The sequence below is a fragment of the Octopus sinensis genome, unplaced genomic scaffold (assembly GCF_006345805.1).
Source record: "Octopus sinensis unplaced genomic scaffold, ASM634580v1 Contig18985, whole genome shotgun sequence".
NCBI lineage: Eukaryota > Metazoa > Mollusca > Cephalopoda > Octopoda > Octopodidae > Octopus > Octopus sinensis.
The window spans coordinates 26313-50000 of record NW_021836154.1 but is presented as its reverse complement, the minus strand read 5'-3'; the positions used below and the strand labels follow the sequence as shown (position 1 = coordinate 50000).

The following is a 23688-nucleotide window of genomic DNA, read 5'->3' as shown; positions in this document are numbered from 1 at the left end:
AATGATCACGATGATGGTGATGATGATGATGATGATGTTGATGATGATGATAAGAATGATCACGATGATGGTGATGATGATGATGATGATGTTGATGATGATGATAAGAATGATCACGATGATGGTGATGATGATGATGATGATGTTGATGATGATGATAAGAATGATCACGATGATGGTGATGATGATGATGATGATGTTGATGATGATGATAAGAATGATCACGATGATGGTTATGATGATGATGATGATGTTGATGATGATGATAAGAATGATCACGATGATGGTTATGATGATGACAGTGACAACAACAATAATTCAAAACAAAACCCCGGTAACAAGTGAGGAAGATGAGCAAAGCCCCAACAGCAGCAGTCTTAGAGAAATCCTTACATTCTACATCTTCCCTTAGTCTTGCCCTTTCCCCCTCGTCCCACCCTTTCCGCTCCTCCTGCCTTTCCTTCTGGTCCCACCCTTTCCTCTCCCCCTGCCCTTCTCCCCTTGTCCCGCCCTTTCCTCCTCATCCTGCCCTTTCCCCTCCTCCCACCCTTTCCTCTCCTCCCACCCTTTCCCCTCCTCCCGCCCTTTCCCTCTTGTCCCACCCTTTCTTCTCCTCCTGCCCTTCTCCTCCTGCCCTTCTCCCCTTGTCCCGCCCTTTCCTCCTCATCCTGCCATTTACCCCTCGTCCTGCCCCTCTCCCCTCCTCCCGCCCTTTCCTCTCCTCCTGCCCTTTCCTTCTTGTCCCAACCTTTCCTCTCACCCTGCTCTTTCCCCCTCCTCCAGCCCTTCACCCCTCTTCCTCCTGCCCTTTCCTCCTCATCGTGCCCTTCTCCCCCCTCCCGCTCCCCTCCCGCCCCCTCCCGCCCCTTCACCCCTCCTCCTCCTCCTCCTGCCCTCAAGCCCCCAACACTTACGCTCCGTCCGTATCTTCTTCTGGGTGTGAATGATCAGCTCCTTCTTTGAGCTGTCCATCTTCTCCACTTGGTCCTCCCTCTCCTTCAGCACGTCCACCAAACCACGCTGCTTCTGTAGCCACAGCTGTTGCATGGTGTTGATGCTGTGGTCAATCTCATCGATGGACTTCTGCAGCGACCGTATCGTGGAGTCCAGGGGCCCAAGTTCGATGCCCTGAAAGGAAACAAGCAAAGGATCACAGATGGGATCAAGGTGGGACAAAGGTAAAGGGCTTCCTTCTTATCACGCCCTTCCCTCTCATCCTGCCCTTTGCAGACTGAAGGAATAGCCATGGGGTTATGTGGTAAGGAGCTTCCTTACAAACCACATGGTTCTGGGTTCAGTCCCACTGCATGGCACCTTGGGCAAGTGTCTTCTTCAACAATAGCCTCAGGCCGACCAAAGTGGATTTGGTAGGCGGAAACAGAAAGAAGCCCATCATATACACACACATATATATGTGTGTATGTATATATAATGTGTGTGTGTGTGTGTATATATATTATAATATATATATATATATATATATATATATATATATATATATAACTAATGTAGGATAAAATTTTTATCGGGAAAATATTTTATCAATGGCCAGCATATCAAAAAATACCTTTAAAGGTTAAATTTATAAATAATTTACAAAAATAAGGGCAAAATATATGTATATATATATATATATATATATATATATATATATATATATATATATATATGTATATATATATATTGATAAACATGGTAAGACAACAAAAGAAAGCAAGAGACCTTGATATTATGTAAATAGAGGAATTTATCTGTAAATGTAATATGTGACAATTATTCGGTAGCCAAGATAAAACTCCGACCATTGGAAAAAATGCTATGAAAAATGACCGTTATACAAAGGGAAATTACTGTATGATTGACGGTCATACATACATATATATATATATGACAGGCTTCTTTCAGTTTCCGTCTACCAAATCCACTCACAAGTCTTTGGATGGCCTGAGGCTATAGTGGGACACACTTGCCCAAGGTGCCACGCAGTGGGACTGAACCCGGAACCATGTTGTTGGTAAGCAAGCTACTTACCACACAGCCACTCCTATATTTTGTCACTTGCTTACAGTCGTTAGACGATGGCCATGCTGGGGCACCACCTTGAAGAATTACCACAGGTCTACTGGATTACACCTGAACACCTCACCTGGATTACACCTTAACACCACACCTGGATTACACCTGAGGCTAAACGACAGCAACAGCAACAACATTGATAACGTGCTTTTACGTGGCCCCAGTACCCACGAGCCCACAAGATTGAAAAGGCTCAGGTGGAGAGGAATTCAGGGGACAAGGTTGACACCTTTATTAATTTACTTAATTACTTACTCCCGCTTTGTTAATGAGTTGCTCCAGTCTCTTCTGGCAGGTATCAACCAGATTCTGCTTCCTGTTGACGAGGATGCTCCGCCGAACAATCTCTACGTCGCACTGGTCGATAATTTTGTTCTTGTTGGTGATCTCAATTTCGTATTCTACAAGAAGAACCTCAAAATGCTTCTTCTGGGATTTCAGGGATGTCATACTGAGCAAGATGCGTGAATAATCATTCTCAAGGCATATTTTGGACGCCATCTGGTGAGTAAAAAAAAAAAACACATATGTAGGTGTGTGTATGTGTGTATATATATGTGTGCATATGTGTGTGGGCGTGTGTGTGCATATATATTTATTATATTTTGTGAAATTTGATTTAATATTTCTAAATTGAATTTTTCCCTGTAAGTTTGGAATAATATTCCCCCATATTATATATATATATATATATCATCATCATCATCGTTTAACGTCCGTTCTCCATGCTAGCATGGGTTGGACGGTTCGACCGGGGATCTGGGAAGCCAGAAGGCTGCACCAGGCTCCAGTCTTATCATACAAAGAATGCAGAAAAATTTCTGGCTTTTAAGGGTATCAGGAAAGGTCTGGTTGGAGGCCCAACCTTGTGAGTTTTTTCACAGGGTTTAGAAAAACTGAAGGACCACTGCAATAAGTGTGTGAATCTGAGAGGGGAATTTGTTGAATAAAATCATAATTAACTGATCCTCCTATATTTTCTTTTACTCAAAACCAGGAACTATAGTAGAAAACACTTGGCCAAGGTGGAACACAGTGGGACTGAACCTGGATCTATGTGGTTGGGAAGCAAGCTTCTTACCACACAACCACGCCTGTGCCTATATAAACATATAAAAGGCGGCGAGCTGGCAGAACCGTTAGCACGCTGGGCAAAATGCGTAGCCGTATTCGTCTGCCGTTACGTTCTGAGTTCAAATTCCACACGGGGTCGACTTTGCCTTTCATCCTTTCGGGGTCGATTAAATAAAGTACCAGTTACGCACTGGTGTCGATGTAATCGACTTAATCTGTTTGTCCCCTCTGTGTTTAGCCCCTTGTGGGTAGTAAAGAAATAGGTATTTCGTCTGTCGTTACGTTCCGAGTTCAAATTCCGCCGGGGTCGACTTTGCCTTTCATCCTTTCGGGGTCGATAAATAAAGTACCAGTTACGCACTGGTGTCGATGTAATCGACTTAATCTGTTTGTCCCCTCTGTGTTTAGCCCCTTGTGGGTAGTAAAGAAATAGGTATTTCGTCTGTCGTTACGTTCTGAGTTCAAATTCCGCCAGGGTCGACTTTGCCTTTCATCCTTTCGAGGTCGATTAAATAAAGTACCAGTTACGCACTGGGGTCGATGTAATCGACTTAATCCGTTTGTCTGTCCTTGTTTGTCCCCTCTGTGTTTAGCCCCTTGTGGGCGGCAGTAAAGAAATATATATAAACATACTCACATAGAAACATATATACGTATATACTTTACCCTCATTGATGCTTGTGTGTGTGTGTGTGTGTGTGTATGTGTGTGTGTGTGTGTGTGAGAGAGAGAGAGAGAGAGAGGTAAACACACAGTGATAGGTCTGGTCTTACCAATTTTTCAATAACGAGTCTATTCTGCGAAGTCAGCTTATTCACGTATTTCGCCGATTTTTCCATCATCAATTGGGTGTTGATTTTATTCATTATTTCCCCTTCCAGGACCCTTGTCCTGTTCACCTGGTTCTCAAATTCCTTCCGCATTTTCACCAACATGTCCTGCATGAACGTTTTGTGCTGAATAACGAAATAACAAAGATACACAGGTAAAGATACACAGGTAAAGATACACAGGTAAAGATACACAGGTAAAGATACACAGGTAAATGAAGTTTTTTTTTTCAATAGAAATTCTTCCTTTTTATGACTTTCTCATCATTATTATCTTAAGACGTGGTGGGAAATTAATCTTCCACCATGTGTAATATCTCTTTTAAAAATTTTATGGCTGTGGGATACAAAAGGAAGTCTTTCAAACAACTAAATTAACATAACTAAATTCTGTTGTGTTTAGGGAGAGTCATTTTCTTTTTGTGCCTTACAATGTAACACACTCACCGGTAAAATTTCCACTTTTTTCTTATTTTTATTTTCCTAAAATTTTCGTTGCGTCTTGCAACCTTTTCAATAGTTTTGACTCTCAAAAAAGGAAAATGACTCTCCCCAGACACAACAGAATATGCTTCAACACACGAACTCATATAAAGAATCTTGCAAACCAAATCCAAAAACGAAATACAACTAAATTTGATAATAAAAGCAAACCTGAAAAAAATATGTGTAACAGAAACCAAAAAGATCCCTGTCTATTAGGGTACAACGTGCATTATAGTGGCACTCTGCCGGTTACGATGACGAGGGTTCCAGTTGATCTGATCAACGGAACAGCCTGCTTGTGAAATTAACGTGCAAGTGGCTGAGTATTCCACAGACATGAGTACCCTTAACGTAGTTCTTGGGGGAGATTCTGCATGACAGAGAGTGTGACAGGACTGGCCCCTTTGAAATACAGGTACAACAGAAACAGGAAGAAAGAGAGAAATTTGTGGTGAAAGAGTACAACAGGGGTCGTCACCAACCCCTGCCGGAGCCTCGTGGAGCTTTTAGGTATTTTCACTCAATAAACACACACAACGCCCGGTCTGGGAATCGAAACCGCGATCCTCCGATCGCGAGTCCGTTGCCCTAACCACTGGGCCATTGTGTCTCCATACATGCATTACAGAGATAGTCTGAAAGGGTTAACATTATTTTAACATATCGAGGGCAAAAAAGGGCAAAAAAGGGCAAGCATTATCTCACTGCATTTGTCTTGAGAAGGTTCTCTTCCGTTTCTTTCAGGAGCTGACTGTACGTGGAATACTGCATCTTCAGTTCCTCGTACTTTTGTACGGTGTTGTTCAGCTGTTCCCGGATCATGTCCACGTCACGTTGGCCCTTGTTCAGGAGCTGGGTCAACTTCTCGTTTTCCTGTTGTTCTTGCATTGTGGATTTCTTGTAGCCATACATGTCGCTCTTCAAGACCATCATCTGTTGTTGAAGTTGCCTGGGATGGAGGAGAGAGAGAGAGAGAGAGAGAGAGAGAGGTGAGAGAGGGTGAGAGAAAGAGAGAGAGAGAGAGAGAACCAGAGGAGAGTAAGTGAGAGAAAGAGAGAGAGAGAGAACAAGAGGAGAGTAAGTGAGAGAGAAAAGAGAGAGAGAGACAGAGGAGAGTAAGTGAGAGAAGAGAGGAGAGAGAGAGAGAACAAGAGGAGAGTAAGTGAGAGAAAGAGAGAGAGAGAGAGAGAAAAGAGGAGAGTAAGTGAGAGAGAGAAAAGAGAGAAGAGAGAGAGAGAGACAAGAGGAGGTAAGTGAGAGAAAGAGAGAGAGAGAGAGAGAGAGAACAAGAGGAGAGTAAGTGAGAGAAAGAGAGAGAGAGAGAACAAGAGGAGAGTAAGTGAGAGAAAGAGAGAGAGAGAGAGAACAAGAGGAGAGTAAGTGAGAGAGAAAGAGAGAGAGAGAGAACAAGAGGAGAGTAAGTGAGAGAAAGAAGAGAGAGAGAACAAGAGGAGAGAAGTGAGAGAAAGAGAGAGAGAGAGAGAGAACAAGAGGAGAGTAAGGAGAGAAAAGAGAGAGAGAGAGAAGAGAGAAAGAGAGAGAAAAGAGAGAGAAGAGAGAGAGAGAACAAGAGGAGAGTAAGTGAGAGAAAGAGAGAGAGAGAACAAGAGGAGAGTAAGTGAGAGAAAGAGAGAGAGAGAACAAGAGGAGAGTAAGTGAGAGAAAGAGAGAGAGAAGAGAACAAGAGGAGAGTAAGTGTGAGAATGGAGAAAGAGAGAGAGAGAACAGAGGAGAGTAAGTGAGAGAAAGAGAGAGAGAGAAAAGAGGAGAGTAAGTGAGAGAAAGAGAGAGAGAGAACAAGAGAGGAGAGTAAGTGAGAGAAAGAGAGAGAGAGACAGAGGAGAGTAAGTGAGAGAAAGAGAGAGAGAGAGAACAAGAGGAGAGTAAGTGAGAGAAAGAGAGAGAGAGAACAAGAGGAGAGTAAGTGAGAGAAAGAGAGAGAGAGAGAACAAGAGGAGAGTAAGTGAGAGAAAGAGAGAGAGAGAACAAGAGGAGAGTAAGTGAGAGAGAGGGAGAACAAGAGGAGAGTAAGTGAGAGAAAGAGAGAGAGAGAGAACAAGAGGAGAGTAAGTGAGAGAAAGAGAGAGAGAGAGAACAAGAGGAGAGTAAGTGAGAGAAAGAGAGAGAGAGAACAAGAGGAGAGTAAGTGAGAGAAAGAGAGAGAGAGAACAAGAGGAGAGTAAGTGAGAGAAAGAGAGAGAGAGAGAACAAGAGGAGAGTAAGTGAGAGAAAGAGAGAGAGAGAGAACAAGAGGAGAGAAGTGAGAGAAAGAGAGAGAGAGAGAACAAGAGGAGAGTAAGTGAGAGAAAGAGAGAGAGAGAACAAGAGGAGAGTAAGTGAGAGAAAGAGAGAGAGAGAGAGAACAAGAGAGAGTAGTGAGAGAAAGAGAGAGAGAGAACAAGAGGGAGTAAGTGAGAGAAGAGAAAGAGAGAGAGAACAAGAGAGAGTAAGTGAGAGAAAGAGAGAGAGAGAACAAGAGAGAGTAAGTGAGAGAAAGAGAGAGAGAGAACAAGAGGAGAGTAAGTGAGAGAGAGAGAGAACAAGGAGAGTAAGTGAGAGAAAGAGAGAGAGAGGAACAAGAGGAGAGTAAGTGAGAGAAAGAGAGAGAGAGAACAAGAGAGGAGAGTAAGTGAGAGAAGAGAGAGAGAGAGAACAAGAGGAGAGTAAGTGAGAAAAGAGAGAGAGGAGAACAAGAGGAGAGTAAGTGAGAGAAAGAGAGAGAGAGAACAAGAGGAGAAGTAAGTGAGAGAAAGAGAGAGAGAGAACAAGAGGAGAGTAAGTGAGAGAAAGAGAGAGAGAGAACAAGAGGAGAGTAAGTGAGAGAAAGAGAGAGAGAGAGAACAAGAGGAGAGTAAGTGAGAGAAAGAGAGAGAGAGAACAAGAGGAGAGTAAGTGAGAGAAAGAGAGAGAGAGAGAACAAGAGGAGAGTAAGTGAGAGAGGGGGTGAGAAAGAGGGCAAGTCAGAGATGGGGTGAGGGTGAGAGAGAACAAGTGATAGAAGGGGATTAGGATAGGGAGCGATGAGGGAGAGGGGGTGAGAGAGGGGAAAGAGGATGAAACAGAGAGGGAGAGAGGAAGCGAGAGACAATGAGAGAGGAGGGAAAGAGAGGACGAGAGAGAGAGAACGAGAGAGGGAGGAAGGGTGAGAGAATGAAAGAGAATGAGAGGAAAAGAGAGGGAGGAGGGAGGGAGGGGGAGGGATAGGATGAAAGAGAATGAGAGGGGGAAGGGATGAAGAGAGGGATGGAGGAAGGAGGAGGGAAGAAGAGGGTGAGGGAGAGAGGGAGGAAGGAAGAGAGAAGATGCAAACAAGAGAGAGAGAGAGAGCAGGTAAGAAGGACTGAGAGGTGGGATGGTCATGCCTGGAACCTCTCTGATGTCATAGGTCTGCTGGATCAGAACTAGCCTGAGGCTAAACAACTATAACAACAACAAGGAAGGACACCTTAGATCATGTAGTCCTAGATAGACAATGGATAGCATTTAAAGATGGGATGGCCATGGTAGGAACACTTTTGATCGTTGGTCTACTGGCAGCAGTACTACACACGTGCACACTGCCTCCATCCCACACAACACTGCCACAAACCACTACAACCTCCACCCACCTCCCGCCACTTCTATCACCACTACTACTACTACCACCCCCCACCCCACACCACCACCACCACCACTACTACTACTACTACCACCACCACCACCACCACAACCATCATCACCATCACCAACAACACTACCACCTCCACCACCACCACCACCACCACCAAAACAACCCCACCCCACTTACCTGTGAGCATCCAGTGCGGCCGAATAAGCTTCGTCCCTCTTCTTCATCCCCAGCAGACTTTTGCGCCAACTGTGGTTGATGAGTTTCTTCTCTTGGTTGATCAGCTGACAAAGACAAACAGACAGACAAACTTAGTACAAGCCCATAGCTGTTCAAAAAATAGGGACCCAATGAACCAGCAAGGGGGCTTCTACGTAATCCCTTGACGTTACACAATGTAACGGCCAAATCTCCCATCAAAAAACTCTCTGCTCTCTTCAATCCTTCAGTCTATCAACCAGCCAGGTCCGGCTGGCCAGATCCAGCTGACCAGATCCGGCTGGCCAGATCCGGCTAGCCAGATCCAGCTGACCAGATCCGGCTGGCCAGATCCGGCTGGCCAGATCCAGCTGGCCAGATCCGGCTGGCTAGTTCCGGCTGGCCAGATCCAGCTGGACAGTTCCGGCTGGCCAGATCCAGCTGCCCAGTTCCAGCTGGCCAGATCCGGCTGGCCAGATCCAGCCTCTCATACCTGCCCTACAATGTTGTTCTAAAAAATAAGACAACCACGTCGTTGAAACCCAAAAGCTTTGAGGCAATGTTACCCTGTAGCATGTAAACTGGCCCAGTGGTCAGCCTGTTTTATGGTCAAACTGGCCAAATCCAGCCTCTCACACCTACCTGCAATGTCATTCTGTATGTGTTTGTCCCCCATCACTGTTTGGCAACCGGTGTTGGTTTGTTTATATCCCTGCAACTTAACAGTTCAGCAAAAGAGACCGATAGAATAACTACCAGGCCTTAGAAAAGCGAAATAAGTCCCGGGGTCGATCCATTTGGCTAAAACCTCTTCAAGGCCATGCCCCAGCATGGCCACAGGCTAACGGCTGAAACAAGCGAAGGATAAAAGATAGATGTAAGACCTTCCAAACAACTTCAGCAAATCTCTGAGTTTGTTCACTTATCCAACCCACACACTCAGCCAAAATTAACAGCAGCAGCAGCAGCAGTAGTAGTAGTAGTAGTTGTTGGAGAGAAGAAGCTGTATATACTCACCGACAGCTGCAGTTCAGCATCTTGGAGAAGGTTCCGGATGTTCTTCGTCTCCTCCAATTGTAGTTTGTACTGCGTGTCGTAGAGTGCAATGTCATTTCGTAGTTTGTTCGTCCGCTTCACAAGTCGGTCGACAAAGAAGTCCTGTCAGCAACAGAAAGCATTATTACTATCATCATCATCTTTATTATTATTATTATTATTATTATTATTATTATTATAATTGTTATTATTATTATTATTATTATTATTATTATTATTATTATTATTATTATTATTATTATTATTATTATTATTCAGTAGTTTTATTTTTATAGCGTGCTTTCACTTCACTACCGAGCGCAACTCTGTGTGCCTTGGGTATGTGCTGTGATTTGTTGTGATGCTCTTATTTTCACTGTATGGAAAGTGTTCTGCGTAGGATGTGTGCAGTGCCTAGTAGTGCAATTTTCTGTATGTTATATGTGTTTGTAAGTCCTGGTGTTTTTGTTATGTATTTGTCTGAATATTTTTTTATCATGCCTAATGCACCTACTATGATAGGAATTGTTTCTGTTTTCAGATTCCACATTCTGGTTACCTCTATTTCCAGGACTTTGTATTTTGAGAGTTTCTCCATTTCTTTTAGAGACACGTTGTCATCTGCCGGTATTGATACATCAATTAGAAAGCATTTTTTTAATTATTATTTTTTATTATTATTATTATTATTATTATTATTTAAGGTGCTGAGTTGGCAGAATTGTTAATGCACTGAAAAAATGCTTAGCGGTTTTTCATTCGTCTTTACATTCCAAGTTCAAATTCAGCCAAAGTCACATTCGCCTGTCATACTTTAAGGGTCGATGAATTAAGTACCAGTTAAACACTGGGGTCGATGTAATCAACTTAGCCCCTCCCCACAGAATTTCCGGCTTTGTGCCTGGGTTGGAAAGGATTATTAATAACCACTACCATCACCATTGCCACCACCACCAACACAACTATCACTACCATCACCACCACCACTACCATCACAACCACCACCACCACCACTACAACCACCACCAACACAACTATCACTACCATCACCACCACCACTACCATCACAACCACCACCACCACTACAACCACCACCAACACAACTATCACTACCATCACCACCACCACTACCATCACAACCACCACCACCACTACAACCACCACCAACACAACTATCACTACCATCACCACCACCACTACCATCACAACCACCACCACCACTACAACCACCACCAACACAACTATCACTACCATCCACCACCACCATTACCATCACCACCACCACCACCACCACTACAACCACCACCAACACAACTATCACTACCATCACCACCACCACTACCATCACAACCACCACCACCACCACCACTAACACCACCACCACCACCACCACTAACACCATCACCACCACCACCACCATTACCACCATTACCACCACCACCATCACCACTACCACTACAACCACCACTACCACCACCACCACCACTACCATCACAACCACCACCACCACCAACACCTCCACCACTGCTATCATCACTACCATTACCACCACCACCACCACCACCATTACCACCACCACCACCGCTCTCCGCCCCTGCCCCTCCCTCTCACCTGTCGCTTCTGTTCCGTCTCCGCCGTGGCTATGTCGGTTGTGGTCTTCTCCACGGCCCTCATCAGGAGCTTGATGTCTCCTCCGACGTCCTTCTTGGTCTGCTTCAGGTAGAACCTGTGGATCTCCATGTTCTCCACGTCCTGCCTCAGGCTGTTGGCTGCAACCAAGGTCACACAACACAATGTCAACAACATCATCATCATCATCACCACCACCATCATCATCATCATCATCATCGTCATCATCATCATCCTCATCATCATCATCATCACCACCATCATCCTTATAATCATCATCACTATCACTACCGCCCCTCCTCATCACCATCATCATCATCACCATCATCATCATCATCACCATCATCATCACCATCATCATCATCATCACCATCATCATCATCATCACTATCATCATCACCATCATCATCATCACCATCATCATCACTATCATCACCATCATCATCATCATCATCATCACCATCATCATCATCATCATCATCATCACCATCATCATCATCATCATCACCACCACCATCATCATCATCATCATCATCATCATCATCGTCATCATCATCATCCTCATCATCTTCATCACCATCATCATCATCATCATCATCACCACCACCGTCACTATCATCATCATTACCATCGCCACCATCATCATCATCACCATCATCCTTATCATCATCATCACTATCACTACCGCCACCCCACCCCCACACCATCGTCACCATCACCATCACCATCATCACTGCATTGATTGTTGTCTTGGCCGTTCGTTAACGCAAAGCAAACCCTAATCCTCGAATGTCAATGCTGAATATACTCAATAAAGGGCAAGAGCAGAGGCGGAGGCAGAAGAGCGCATCGTGCCATGGAAGGAGAGATTGGCCATATCACATCAGGACTGACCTGGGGCTAAACAACAACAACAACAACAACAAAGGACACATTAGATAATGTAGTCCAAGATACACCATGTTTGAACGGATGATAGGATGGTCACAGCTGGAACCTCTCTGATCAAAGGTCTATCTGGATCAGACTGACCTGGGGCTAAACAACAAGAAGGACACATTAGATAATGTAGTCCTAGATACACTATGCCTGAATCAAAGACGGGATGGTCACAGCTGGATTATCTTTGATCATAGGTCTACTGGATCAGACTGACCTGGGGCTAAACAAAAAGAAGGGCACATTAGATAATGTAGTCCTAGATACACTATGCCTGAATCAAAGACGGGATGGTCACAGCTGGAACATCTTTGATCACAGGTCTACTGGATCAGGACTGACCTGGGGCTAAACAACAACAAAGGACACATTAGATAATGTAGTCCAAGATAAACCATGCTTGAACGGATGATGGGATGGTCACAGCTGGAACCTCTCTGATCAAAGGTCTACTGGATCAGAACTGACCTGGGGCTAAACAACAGCAACAACGGACACATTAGATTACGTAGTCCTAGGTCACCGGTTCCCAACCCTTTTATTTAAGTGACTTTTCCCACGGACCCCTTTTAATATGCCTATCCTTATGTATACGTAGTCTGATCAATAAGTATCCGGACTGTCGCTATAGTAACGAAGCTAAAGCATGCAGAGTGGAACCACTCAGCATAGATTGACCTTGACCTTAAGTTTTAACATTGTAGCTCAGTTCCACTGTTTACAGCAATGCTTGGAAGGAAGGTGTGTAGCGTGTGTTCGTCGCAGTGACCATGACAGAGAGAGCTGAGCAGAGAATCTGCATCAAATTTTGCCAAAAACTTGGTGATACCTGCTCAGAGGCCTACACAAAGTTTTCAAAATGCTTTCATCCTTCTCGACACAATCAAGGAGATTTTGTGCAACTGAAACCCGAGTGTCTTTTTGGTCAGCTGAAAACAGTTTTGGCACAAACTTGGCAGAAATGCGTCTCATGCCCAAATCTTCACTGATAATGGACTGAACTGAACTGTAAATAATCTGGACATCCTCTCATAACTCACGGATGGTGATTCGACGATTTCCCCTCACACCTACACGCACATCTGTGATGTTTCTCTCAGTTCTGCTGGTTACGGGTCTCCCAGAACATTCGTCAAATATCAACAGTTCTTCGGCCATCTTAGAAACGTCCAAACCACCCATAGGCACAGGAGTGGCTGTGTGGTAAGTAGCTTGCTAACCAACCACATGGTTTCGGGTTCAGTCCCACTGCGTGGCACCTTGGGCAAGTGTCTTCTGCTATAGCCTCGGGCCAACCAAAGCCTTGTGAGTGGATTTGGTAGACGGAAACTGAAAGAAGCCTGTCGGATATATGTATATATATATATATATATGTATGTGCGTGTATGTTTGTGTGTCTGTGTTTGTCCCCCCAACATCGCTTGACAACCGATGCTGGTGTGTTTATGTCCCCGTCACTTAGCGGTTCAGCAAAAGAGACCGATAGAATAAGTACTGGACTTACAAAGGAATAAGTCCTGGGGTCGAGTTGCTCGATTAAAGGCGGTGCTCCAGCATGGCCGCAGCCATCATGACTGAAACAAATAAAACGAGAAAAAAAAAGAGAGATACACTTGTGTGCGGCTCATACACTCCTCTCCATAAACTTTCTGCAACTTTGCACAGACCTCTGAACAGGTGTCGCCATGACAACTTCCTTTGTCGTGGTCAATGTGATGATCACACGCTACACACCTTCCTTCCAAGCTCTGCTGTAAACCGCAGAAGTGAGGTAGAACGTTAAAACTTAGTGCACATGCACAGTAAAGTCCAAAGTCAATCTGTGCCAATCGGCTTCACTCTGCATGATCTAACTTCGTTACCATGGCAACAGTCTGGATACTTATTGACCAGACCTCGTATATATATATGCATATATATATATATATGTATAGATTCAGATGAATATGGTACTTAAGTTAAAGGCACCAGAATTTTGCATGGTATTATCCATATAAATCAAATGGGGTGATTATAATCAAAATAAGCAACAAGGATATACAAGGTAGTGTAGTACAACCGTTTCATGCTTCTTCATTTTATATATATATATATATATATATATATATATATATATATACTTTATTTAAAGCAGCAGAAAATTCAACAAAACCTGCTACTCTGAGTTTTACGTTCCCATTCGTCGGACAGTTTTTGCTAGAAAAAACAGTTTTTCTAGCAAAAACAGTCCGACAAACGGGAACGTGAAACTCAGAGTAACAGTTTTGTTGAATTTTCTGCTGCTTCTTAAATAAAGCATATTACTCTACCACTGGTATTTGAGTACTCTTTCTTCCACCTTGCTTCACATTTATGTGTTACTCCGGTATATATATATATATATTACCACACATATATATATATATATATATATATATATATATATATATATAATATATATATATATATATATATATATATATATACATATATATATTATATAATATATATATATATATATATATATATATATATATACATATATATATATATATATATATACATATACATATATATATATATTATATATATATATATATATATATACATACTATATATATACATACATATATATATATTTATAAATATATGAAATTTTGAATTTAGTTCACAGACCCCCTAGTCCTACCACCAGGGTCTGTGGACCCCAGGTTGGGAACCCCTGACCTAGATACACTGTGCCCGAATAAAAGGTGAGGAAGATCATGACCAAAATGCCATGGAGTACCAAACCGTGTTTTTTGTTGAGTATCAGCTCATTTTGAGACGTTGTACAGATGTGCTTGGTGTTCTTCACAAGGGCCTCTTCCCGATAACGGATCCCTTTAAACGCGGTGTACTTGTCCTGGTGTTCTTCCAGCTGCATCTGTTTGCTGGCCAGTTCCTGCTGCTGGCCGTACAAGTGCACGCCGACGTCCTCTTTCTCCTGCTTCAAGATTTTCAGGGGTTTGGTCTGTCGAGAAACAACGAAAAAGCAACGAAATAATAATGGGAGCTTGGGAAACATCGTAGAATTCTTGACAACAAGGACAATGACAATCATCATCATCGTTTAACGTCCATTTTCCATGCTAGCACAGGTTGGATGGTTCGACTGGGGATCTGGGAAGCCCAGGAGTCTGCACCAGGCTCCAGTCTGATCTGGCAATGTTTCTATAGCTGGATGCCCTTCCTAACGCCAACCACTCCGCGAGTGTAGTGGGTGCTTTTTACGTGCCACCTGCACAGGTGCCAGGGGAGTCTGGCATCGGCCACGATCGGTTGGTGCTTTTAACGTGCCACCGGCACCGAAGCCAGCCAAGGTGGTGCTGGCATCGGCTACGTTCGGGTGGTGCTTTTTATGTGCCACCGGCACAGAAGCCAGTCAAGGCGGTGCTGGCACCGGCCACGTTCGGATAACAAACCAATAAGGTGAGTCTCTCTATATATAAAACCTACCATCATCGCCTTACAGGCACTTGTGCCTGTGCTAGTAGTGTGCCAAGAGCACCATCCAAGCATGATCGTTGCCAGAGCAGACAACTGGCTTCCGTGCAGGTGGCACGTAAAAGGGCACCATTCGAGCGTGATCATTACAAACGTCGCCTTACTGGCACGTGTAAAAAGATTCAAGCGAGGCCATTGCCAGTACCGCCTGACTGGCCCTCGTGCCGGTGGCACGTAAAAGCACCATTTGAGTGTGGATGCTGCCAGTACCGCCTGACTGGCCCTCGTGCCGGTGGTACGTAAAAGCACCCACTACACTCTCGGAGTGGTTGGCGTTAGGAAGGGCATCCAGCTGTAGAAACTCTGCCGGATCAGATTCGAGTCTGGTGCAGCCATCTGGTTCACCAGTCCTCAGTCAAATCGTCCAACCCATGCTAGCATGGAAAGCGGACGTTAAACGATGATGATGAGTCCAAACTGTTAGAAATAGCAGCCAAAACACTATGAAATCACACCCTAGTGTCTTGTGCATATATATGGGTGTGAATATATATATATATATATATATATATATATACACACACATATACATATATACATACACAGGAGTGGCTGTGTGGTAAGTAGCTTGCTTACCAACCACAGGTTCAGGTTCAGTCCCACTGCGTGGCACCTTGGGCAAGTGTCTTCTACTATAGCCTCGGGCCAACCAATGCCTTGTGAGTGGATTTGGTTGATGGAAACTGAAAAGAAGCCCGTCGTATATATGTATATATATATGTTGTGTGTGTTTGTATCTGTGTTTGTCCCCCCAACATCGCTTGACAACCGATGCTGGTGTGTTTACGTCCCCGTAACTTAGCGGTTCGGCAAAAGAGACCAATAGAATAAGTACTGGGCTTACAAAGAATAAGTCCTGGGGTCGATTTGCTCGACTAAAGGCGGTGCTCCAGCATGGCCGCAGTCAAATGACTGAAACAAGTAAAAGAGTAAATGAGTAATATGTATATATATCTATATATACATATACAATATATATGTGTGTGTCTTTGTGTCTGTGTTTGTTCCCTCACCACCACCACCACCACCACCACCACCACTTGACAACTGGCATTGGTGAGTTTACATCTCCATGACTTAGCAGTTCAGCATAAGAGACTGATGGAATAAGTACCAGATTTTTCAAAAAATAAATACAGGAGTCAATACATTTCGAACTAAAAAATTTTGAAGGTGGTGCCCCAGCATGGCCACAGGTCTAATAACTGAAACAGATTAAAAAACAAAGATAGTCATGGAAATTCCTGTGCGTAGAATTTCCGGAAAATTCCCCAAAATAAAAAAAAAAGTTATAAGGGGTTAAATGGGATGCATAAATCAGAACCCTGCCAAACATGAAATTAGCCCCAAGTTCCTGGATTTATGGGAATTTCCGGAAAATTCCCCAAAATAAAAATAAAAGTTATAAGGGGTTATAATGGGATACATAAATCAGAACCCTGCCAAACATGAAATTAGCCCCAAATTCCTGGATTTATGGGAATTTCCGGAAAATTCCCCAAAATAAAAATAAAAGTTATAAGGGGTTAAATGGGATACATAAATCAGAACCCTGCCAAACATGAAATTAGCCCCAAATTCCTGGATTTATGGGGGTTGGGGGGTGAAAGAGGGAGAGACAGGAAGATGAGGATGAGGTGTGAGACACTACTTACAACTTCCAGAAGCTCCAGCTTGGTCTTTTCCATCATCTTCGTCAGATAATTCTTCAACGACGTTTGGAACCTGACCATCTTCGGCTGAGATGATAAAAAGGGAGAAAGAAGGGGTCAGGTTTTGGTTGATTCAATGGAAAAAGAAAAAAAAGAAAAAGGAAGGGTATTTCAGAATTGATGATATCTTACACAGCATTAGATGTGTGTGTGTGCGTATGTGTATATGTGTGTGTGTGTATGTGTGTTCGTGTGTGTGTGTACATGCGTGTATGTGTGTACGTGTGTGTGCATGCATGTATGTGTGTGTGTATGCGTGTATGTGTGTGTGTGCATGCGTGTATGTGTGTGTGTGCATGCTTGTATGTATGTATGTATGTGTGTGTGTGTGCGTGTGTGTGTATGTGTGTTCGTGCGTGTGTGTGTGCATGTGTGTGTACGTGTGCATGTGTGTGTACATGTGTGTGTGTGCATGCATGTATGTGTGTGTGCGTGTGTGTATGTGTATTCGTGTGTGTGCATGCGTGTATGCGTGTGTGTGTGTGTATGTGTGTGTGTGCATGGCGTAACTTGCCCATTAAAAGCAGCCTTCAAACGTTGGGCGAGATGCTGTGCTTGTGACGATGCTGGTGCCATTTCTGTCTGACTGGCACCTGTGCCAGTGGAACGTAAAAAGCACCGTCTGACCATTGGGCCACATGGAGGCAGTGAAAGGTGACCAAGACTTTTGGTGATATATCGTGCTTGTGTTGACCTGTCAAGTCAAATGAAACCATGGTGTTGGCCAATGCCACTGTAAGGTCAATGGCACCCGTGCTGGTGGCACGTAAAAAGCTCCATTCATGTGTTGTGCCTCATAGAGGCAATGATGTCAAGCCAACTGAGATCGTAGTCATGGCCAATATCAGTGTCATGTAACCGGCCCCTTAAAAGCACCCTTCAATCAGGCTGGAACAACTTTGATCATAGGCCTTACTGGATCAAGGACTGATTGACCTGGGGCTAAACACCAATTCAAGTCAACTTACATGATCAGGATCCAAGATAAGAAAAGTGTGCTCTTCATCAGCCGGGGTTGGTGCATCCTGCAAGATGCTGTTCTCTCCCGAGGTGGTTGAGTACATCGTGTCGGTCGCTGTTGTAAAAGAGACAAAAATTAAAAAAACAACAACAATCGGAATATAAATACATATTTTTTATTCTTTTATTTTTTTACTTCTTTCGGTCATTTGACTGTGGCCATGCTGGAGTACCGCCACTAGTTGAACAAATCGACCCCAGGACTTATTCTATCGTTCTCTTTTGCCAAACCGCTAGGTTACGGGGACGTAAACACACCAGCATCAGTTATCAAGCAATAGTGGGGGACAAACACAGATGCACACATAAGCATACACACACACACACACACACGTGTATACATATATAATATATATATATATTATATATATATATATATATTAATATATATATATATATATATATATCCGATTGTGGCCGTTTGCCAGCGTCGTCTGGCACGTAAAAAGCACCCACTACACTCATGGAGTGGTTGGCATTAGGAAGGGCATCCAGCCGTAGAAACATTGCCAGATCAGACTGGAGCCTGGTGCAGCCTCCTGGCTTCCCAGACCCCAGTTGAACCGTCCAACCCATGCTAGCATGGAAAGCGGATGCTAAACGATGATGATGATACGATGGGCTTCTTTCAGTTTCCATCTACCAAATCCACTTACAAGGCTTTGGTCGGTCTGAGGCTACAGAAGATGTTTGCCCAAGGTTCCACGCAGTGGGACTGAACCTGGAACCATGTGGTTGTATGTGTATATATCATCATCATTTAACGTCCATCTATCATGCATGCATGGGTGGAACAGTTGACAGGAGCTGGTCAGGAAGAAAAACTACCTTAGGCTACCCGGACTGTTTTGGCAGGGTGCCCTTCCTAACATCGTCCACTCCACAGAGTGAACAATATATATATATATATAGGTCTATATCTATCTGACTATTTATCTCTCCCTCTCTCTCTCTCTCTTTCGGTCCCTCTATATATCTACCTAGCTATCTATTCATCTGTCTGTTTGTCCATCCATCCATATATATACACACATTCTTTATTTTCTCTCCTTGTTTCTTTCTGTGTTCCTTTCTGAGGAAGAGCATAGGCTCGAAACGTTAAAGACTTTTTCTATTCCTGAGCGTTAAACTAATACATCTGTTTGTTGTCTACACCTTCTGTCTTCGTCTTTTGTTTTTTCTGAATTCTCCCTATATATATCATCATCATCATCATCGTTTAACATCTACTTTCCATGCTAGCATGGGTTGGCCGTTCAACCGGGGTCTGGGAAGCTAGGAGGAGGCTGGCAAAAGGCCACAATCGGTTGATGCTTTTATGTGTCACCGACACGGACGCCAGTCGGGCGGCACTGGCATCTGCCACGTTCGGACGGTGCTTTTTAGGTGTCACCAGCACGAGTATCTTAACTACAATTTCCATTTGATTTTTATTTTGATGTTGGTGTTAACGTACTTGACTCAATAGGTCTCCTCAAGAACAGCGGGTCACTCTACGATCCAAGGTTAGCACAGCAGGCCATATATATATATTATATATATACATATATATATATATATATATTTCTTTACTGCCCACAAGGGACTAAACATAGAGGGGACAAACAAGGACAGACAAACGGATTAAGTCGATTACATCGACCCCAGTGCGAAACTGGTACTTTATTTATCGACCCCGAAAGGATGAAAGGCAAAGTTGACCTCGGCGGAATTTGAACTCAGAAAGTAACGACAGACGAAATACCGCTAAGCATTTCGTCCGGCGTGCTAACGTTTCTGCCAGCTCGCCGCCATATATATATATATATATATAAATATATATAATATATATATATATAAATATATATATATATATAATTATATATATATATATATATATATATATATATACACACACACACACACGCACATACACAAAAGACAGACAGGTGGCGTAGACAACAAACCGATGTTTTAGTCTACGCTCAGGAAGTAGACGATGATGACGATGAGGAAGAGAACCGAAGCCCCAAATACATGCGCTGACTTACTGTGATCTGTCTGCATTGATGCCTTCGACACCTGGTGGCCAACCTCACCCACATCGGGGAAGTCCTCCATGTTGTCCATACTCCAAGCAAACAACACACAATTTCTGAAAGTAAATATATAAAAGAGAAAAAACAATTGATAGCAATTTTTTGTTTAAATGTCTTCAAGATGTGATGCAGGATGGGACGCCCAAACTCCCTCACAACTTCCCAAAGATATATATATATATATATACACATATATATATATGTACATATCTATCTATATATATGGTGACCCCCTTCGGTCAGACACAGACCATGGGTTTGCACCTAGAGAGTTACCCTCTGAGGCACAAGTCTGGGCATGGTTGGTTTATGGAAGACCAGCAGTCGCCCATGCATACCGGCCTCCCCTCTCCACGACACCAGTGTTATCCAAGGGAACGGCAAAGGGGCCGATACAGCTTGGCACCTGTGACGTCGCAACTCATTTCTACAGCTGAGTGAACTGGAGCAACGTGAAATAAAGTGTCTTGCTCAAGAACACAACACGCAGCCCGGTCCGGGATTATATATATATATATATATATACACATATATATATATGTACATATCTATCTATCTATATATATATTATATATATTATATATATAATATATATTCGCCTGGCCCTCGTGCCGGTGGCACAAAAAAAGCACCATCCGTTCATGGCCGTTTGCCAGCTCTGTCTGGCACCTGTGCGGTGGCACGTAAAAAGCACCACTACCTCACGGAGTGGTTGGCGTTAGGAAGGGCATCCAGCCGTAGAAACACTGCCAGATTTGACTGGGCCTGATGAAGCCTTCTGGCTTCACAGACCCCAGTAGAACCGTCCAACCCATGCTAGCATGGAAAACGGACGCTAAACGATGATGATGATGATGATATATACATGTATGTATTCTTTTTCTTTTATTCTTTTACTTGTTTCAGTCATTTGACTGTGGCCTTGCTGGAGCACCGCCTTTAGTCGAACAAATCAACCCCAGGACTTATTCTTTGTAAGCCTAGTACTTATTCTATCGTCTCTTTAGCCAAACTGCTAATTATGGGGACGTAAACACACCAGCATCGGTTGTCAAGCGATGGTGGGGGCCAAACACACACTACAGGCTTCTTTCAGTTTCCATCTACCAAATCTACTCACAAGACTTTGGTCGGTGCAAGGCTATAGTAGAAGACGCTTGGATATAATTATATATATATATATATATATCGTTGTTATTATGTTAAACTGTCGTATGTCCAAATTTAGCCAAATGCGTTTTTTCTGCAATATTTACTTTTGCTTGCAACAGCCGGTTCTTTTGGTCAAACTATCGTATCTCCAGCCTCTTAAGATGCCAATATATCAAAAACTGTCAAAGTCTAGAAGAACGGTTTTGCTATGGAATGGTGAAACTATTCTTTCGTTTTCTGAGAAAAAACAACGTTTTGTACTTGTGACACTTTCGCATAATCTTTATATATAAAAGTGAAGTTGTGTGTCTGTCTCCTACGATTTAGATTCCTAACTACTCCCACATTTTGTGGTGCAGTTTAACCAAAACCGGGTATCTTATAGTCGTGATTCATATCGAGCCCTTCTGGGTATTAGCGCGCGTCTACGATGAGTCTACGATTTAAAAAAAAAATTTACCATCATTTTTTTCCATTTTAATGCATTTTTTCGCTATTATATAAGGGAAGTAACTCTCTAAAAATGTCTACGATGAGTCAACGATTAAAAAAAAAATTTACCATCATTTTTTTCCCATTTTTAATGCATTTTTTTGCTATTTTTTGGCTATAACTCACTAAAAATGCTTATATAGTTATTTCCCTTACAAACCCGAGCAACGCCGGGCGATACTGCTAGTATCAAATAATATACTGTATATGTGTGTGTGCGTGTGTGTGTCAGTGTCTGTGTGTTTGTCCCACACGATAGCTTGACAACCGTTGTCTGTGTGTTCACGTCCCAGTAACTTCGCGGTTCGGCAAAAGCCCCGATACAATAAGTACCAGGCTCAGCAATAACAAACACTAACGTAGATCCCATTCGACTCGAACAAAACGGTCAGGGCGGTGCCCCAGCATGGCCGTAGTCTTATACCTCAAACAAGTTAAAGACGCACTTGAAACATAAAACATAAAAAAAAACAATAATAATCCGATATAATCGTTAAGATGAGCCGTCCAAAGCTTATTTGCAGAAAATCTCCATTTTTCTAGACGTTCTGAGGATACAAATTCGTCGGGGGTGGGCACAATTGTGTAGGTATGCCTTATAATATATAATATAATATAATATATATATATTAATGAAAGTATGTTTATATATTTACCTGCTAAATAATATCGATGTCCAATGTTAAGTATACGATTGCTCTGTTTCGTTACTAAGTCGTCGTTGCTAGGGAAAACAAGTTGCCATTTACTGCGGACTTAACTTCCCCCGCAACGCGCACTAAATAAACTTTCTCCCGAACAGAACCAGTCGCTTGTGTGTGTGTGTGGTGTGTGTGTGTGTATTTTAGATAATTAAATACATTAATTAGCATTATGTGGGTAACTACTTAAGCAGAACGGTCCCGGTGCGCGCACTCGCGCCAGCTAGTCGTGACTAGTCGATCCTGCAACGACTACCTTAGCAAAGTAAATAAAACACAAAAACACGAAAATTTTATTTTTTTATATATGTGGGGGTTAGGGTTAGGGGTGAGGGTGGAGGGTATCTTTTTTTCTTCAGAAATGTAAATAAACCCACGTGGGTTTATAAGTGACAGCCATGTTACTAGTATATATATGTGTGTGTCTATGTGTGTATACTATTGAACAGTGGTCCCGGTGCGCGCACTCGCGCTAGCTAGTCGTGACTTGTCGAACCTTATTTTGTGTTTTATTTACTCTGCTAGGTAGTCGTTGCAGGGTCGACTAGTCACGACTAGCTACCGCGAGTGCGCGCACCGGGACCACTCTTCTTAAATAGTACTATATATATATATATCTCTTTCTCTTTTACTCTTTTACTTGTTTCAGTCATTTGACTGTGGCCATGCTGGAGCACCGCCTTTAGTCGAGCAAATCGACCCCAGGACTTATTCTTTGTAAGCCCAGTACTTATTCTATCAGTCTCTTTTGCCGAACCGCTAAGTGACGGGGACGTAAACACCAGCATCGGTTTTCAAGCGATGTTGGGGAGACAAACACACACACATATATATATATATATATACAATGGGCTTCTTTCAGTTTCCGTCTACCAAATCCACTCACAAGGCTTTGGATGGCCCGAGGCTATAGTAGAAGACACTTGCCCAAGGTACCACGCAGTGGGACTGAACCCAGAACCGTGTGGTTGGTAAACAAGCTACTTACCACACAGCCACTCCTGCGCCTATATATATATATATATAACAATTAAGGATAACTTCTTAATAAGGAATCTTAACAAGAAATTATCAGGTAGATAGCGTGAAAAACCTCATAAGAGAAAAATTTCGAAAATAATTCTTTCTTATTGA

General features: G+C 43.0%; 1 protein-coding gene across 2 annotated transcripts in view; it reads right to left on the bottom strand.

Annotated features, from left to right (window-relative positions):
• The window catches only part of LOC115231964 (coiled-coil domain-containing protein 40-like), a 29725-nt gene extending 7135 nt beyond the window's left edge, over positions 1–22590 (bottom strand). The window contains exons 1-12 of one of the 2 annotated variants that reach the window (XM_036500186.1): positions 22510–22590; positions 20162–20264; positions 18080–18186; positions 17055–17138; positions 14647–14866; positions 10918–11075; positions 9289–9429; positions 8254–8357; positions 5172–5415; positions 3924–4106; positions 2332–2577; positions 915–1128 (exon numbers count right to left, since the gene is read on the bottom strand). In XM_036500186.1, the coding sequence (XP_036356079.1) occupies positions 915–1128; positions 2332–2577; positions 3924–4106; positions 5172–5415; positions 8254–8357; positions 9289–9429; positions 10918–11075; positions 14647–14866; positions 17055–17138; positions 18080–18186; positions 20162–20240 (1780 nt within the window). In that variant the 5' untranslated portion in view covers positions 20241–20264; positions 22510–22590. Of the gene's footprint in view, positions 1–914; positions 1129–2331; positions 2578–3923; positions 4107–5171; positions 5416–8253; positions 8358–9288; positions 9430–10917; positions 11076–14646; positions 14867–17054; positions 17139–18079; positions 18187–20161; positions 20266–22509 lie in introns of both variants that reach the window. The other variant, XM_036500185.1, reaches the window with a different exon arrangement.
• Between the last annotated feature and the right edge of the window lie 1098 nt (positions 22591–23688).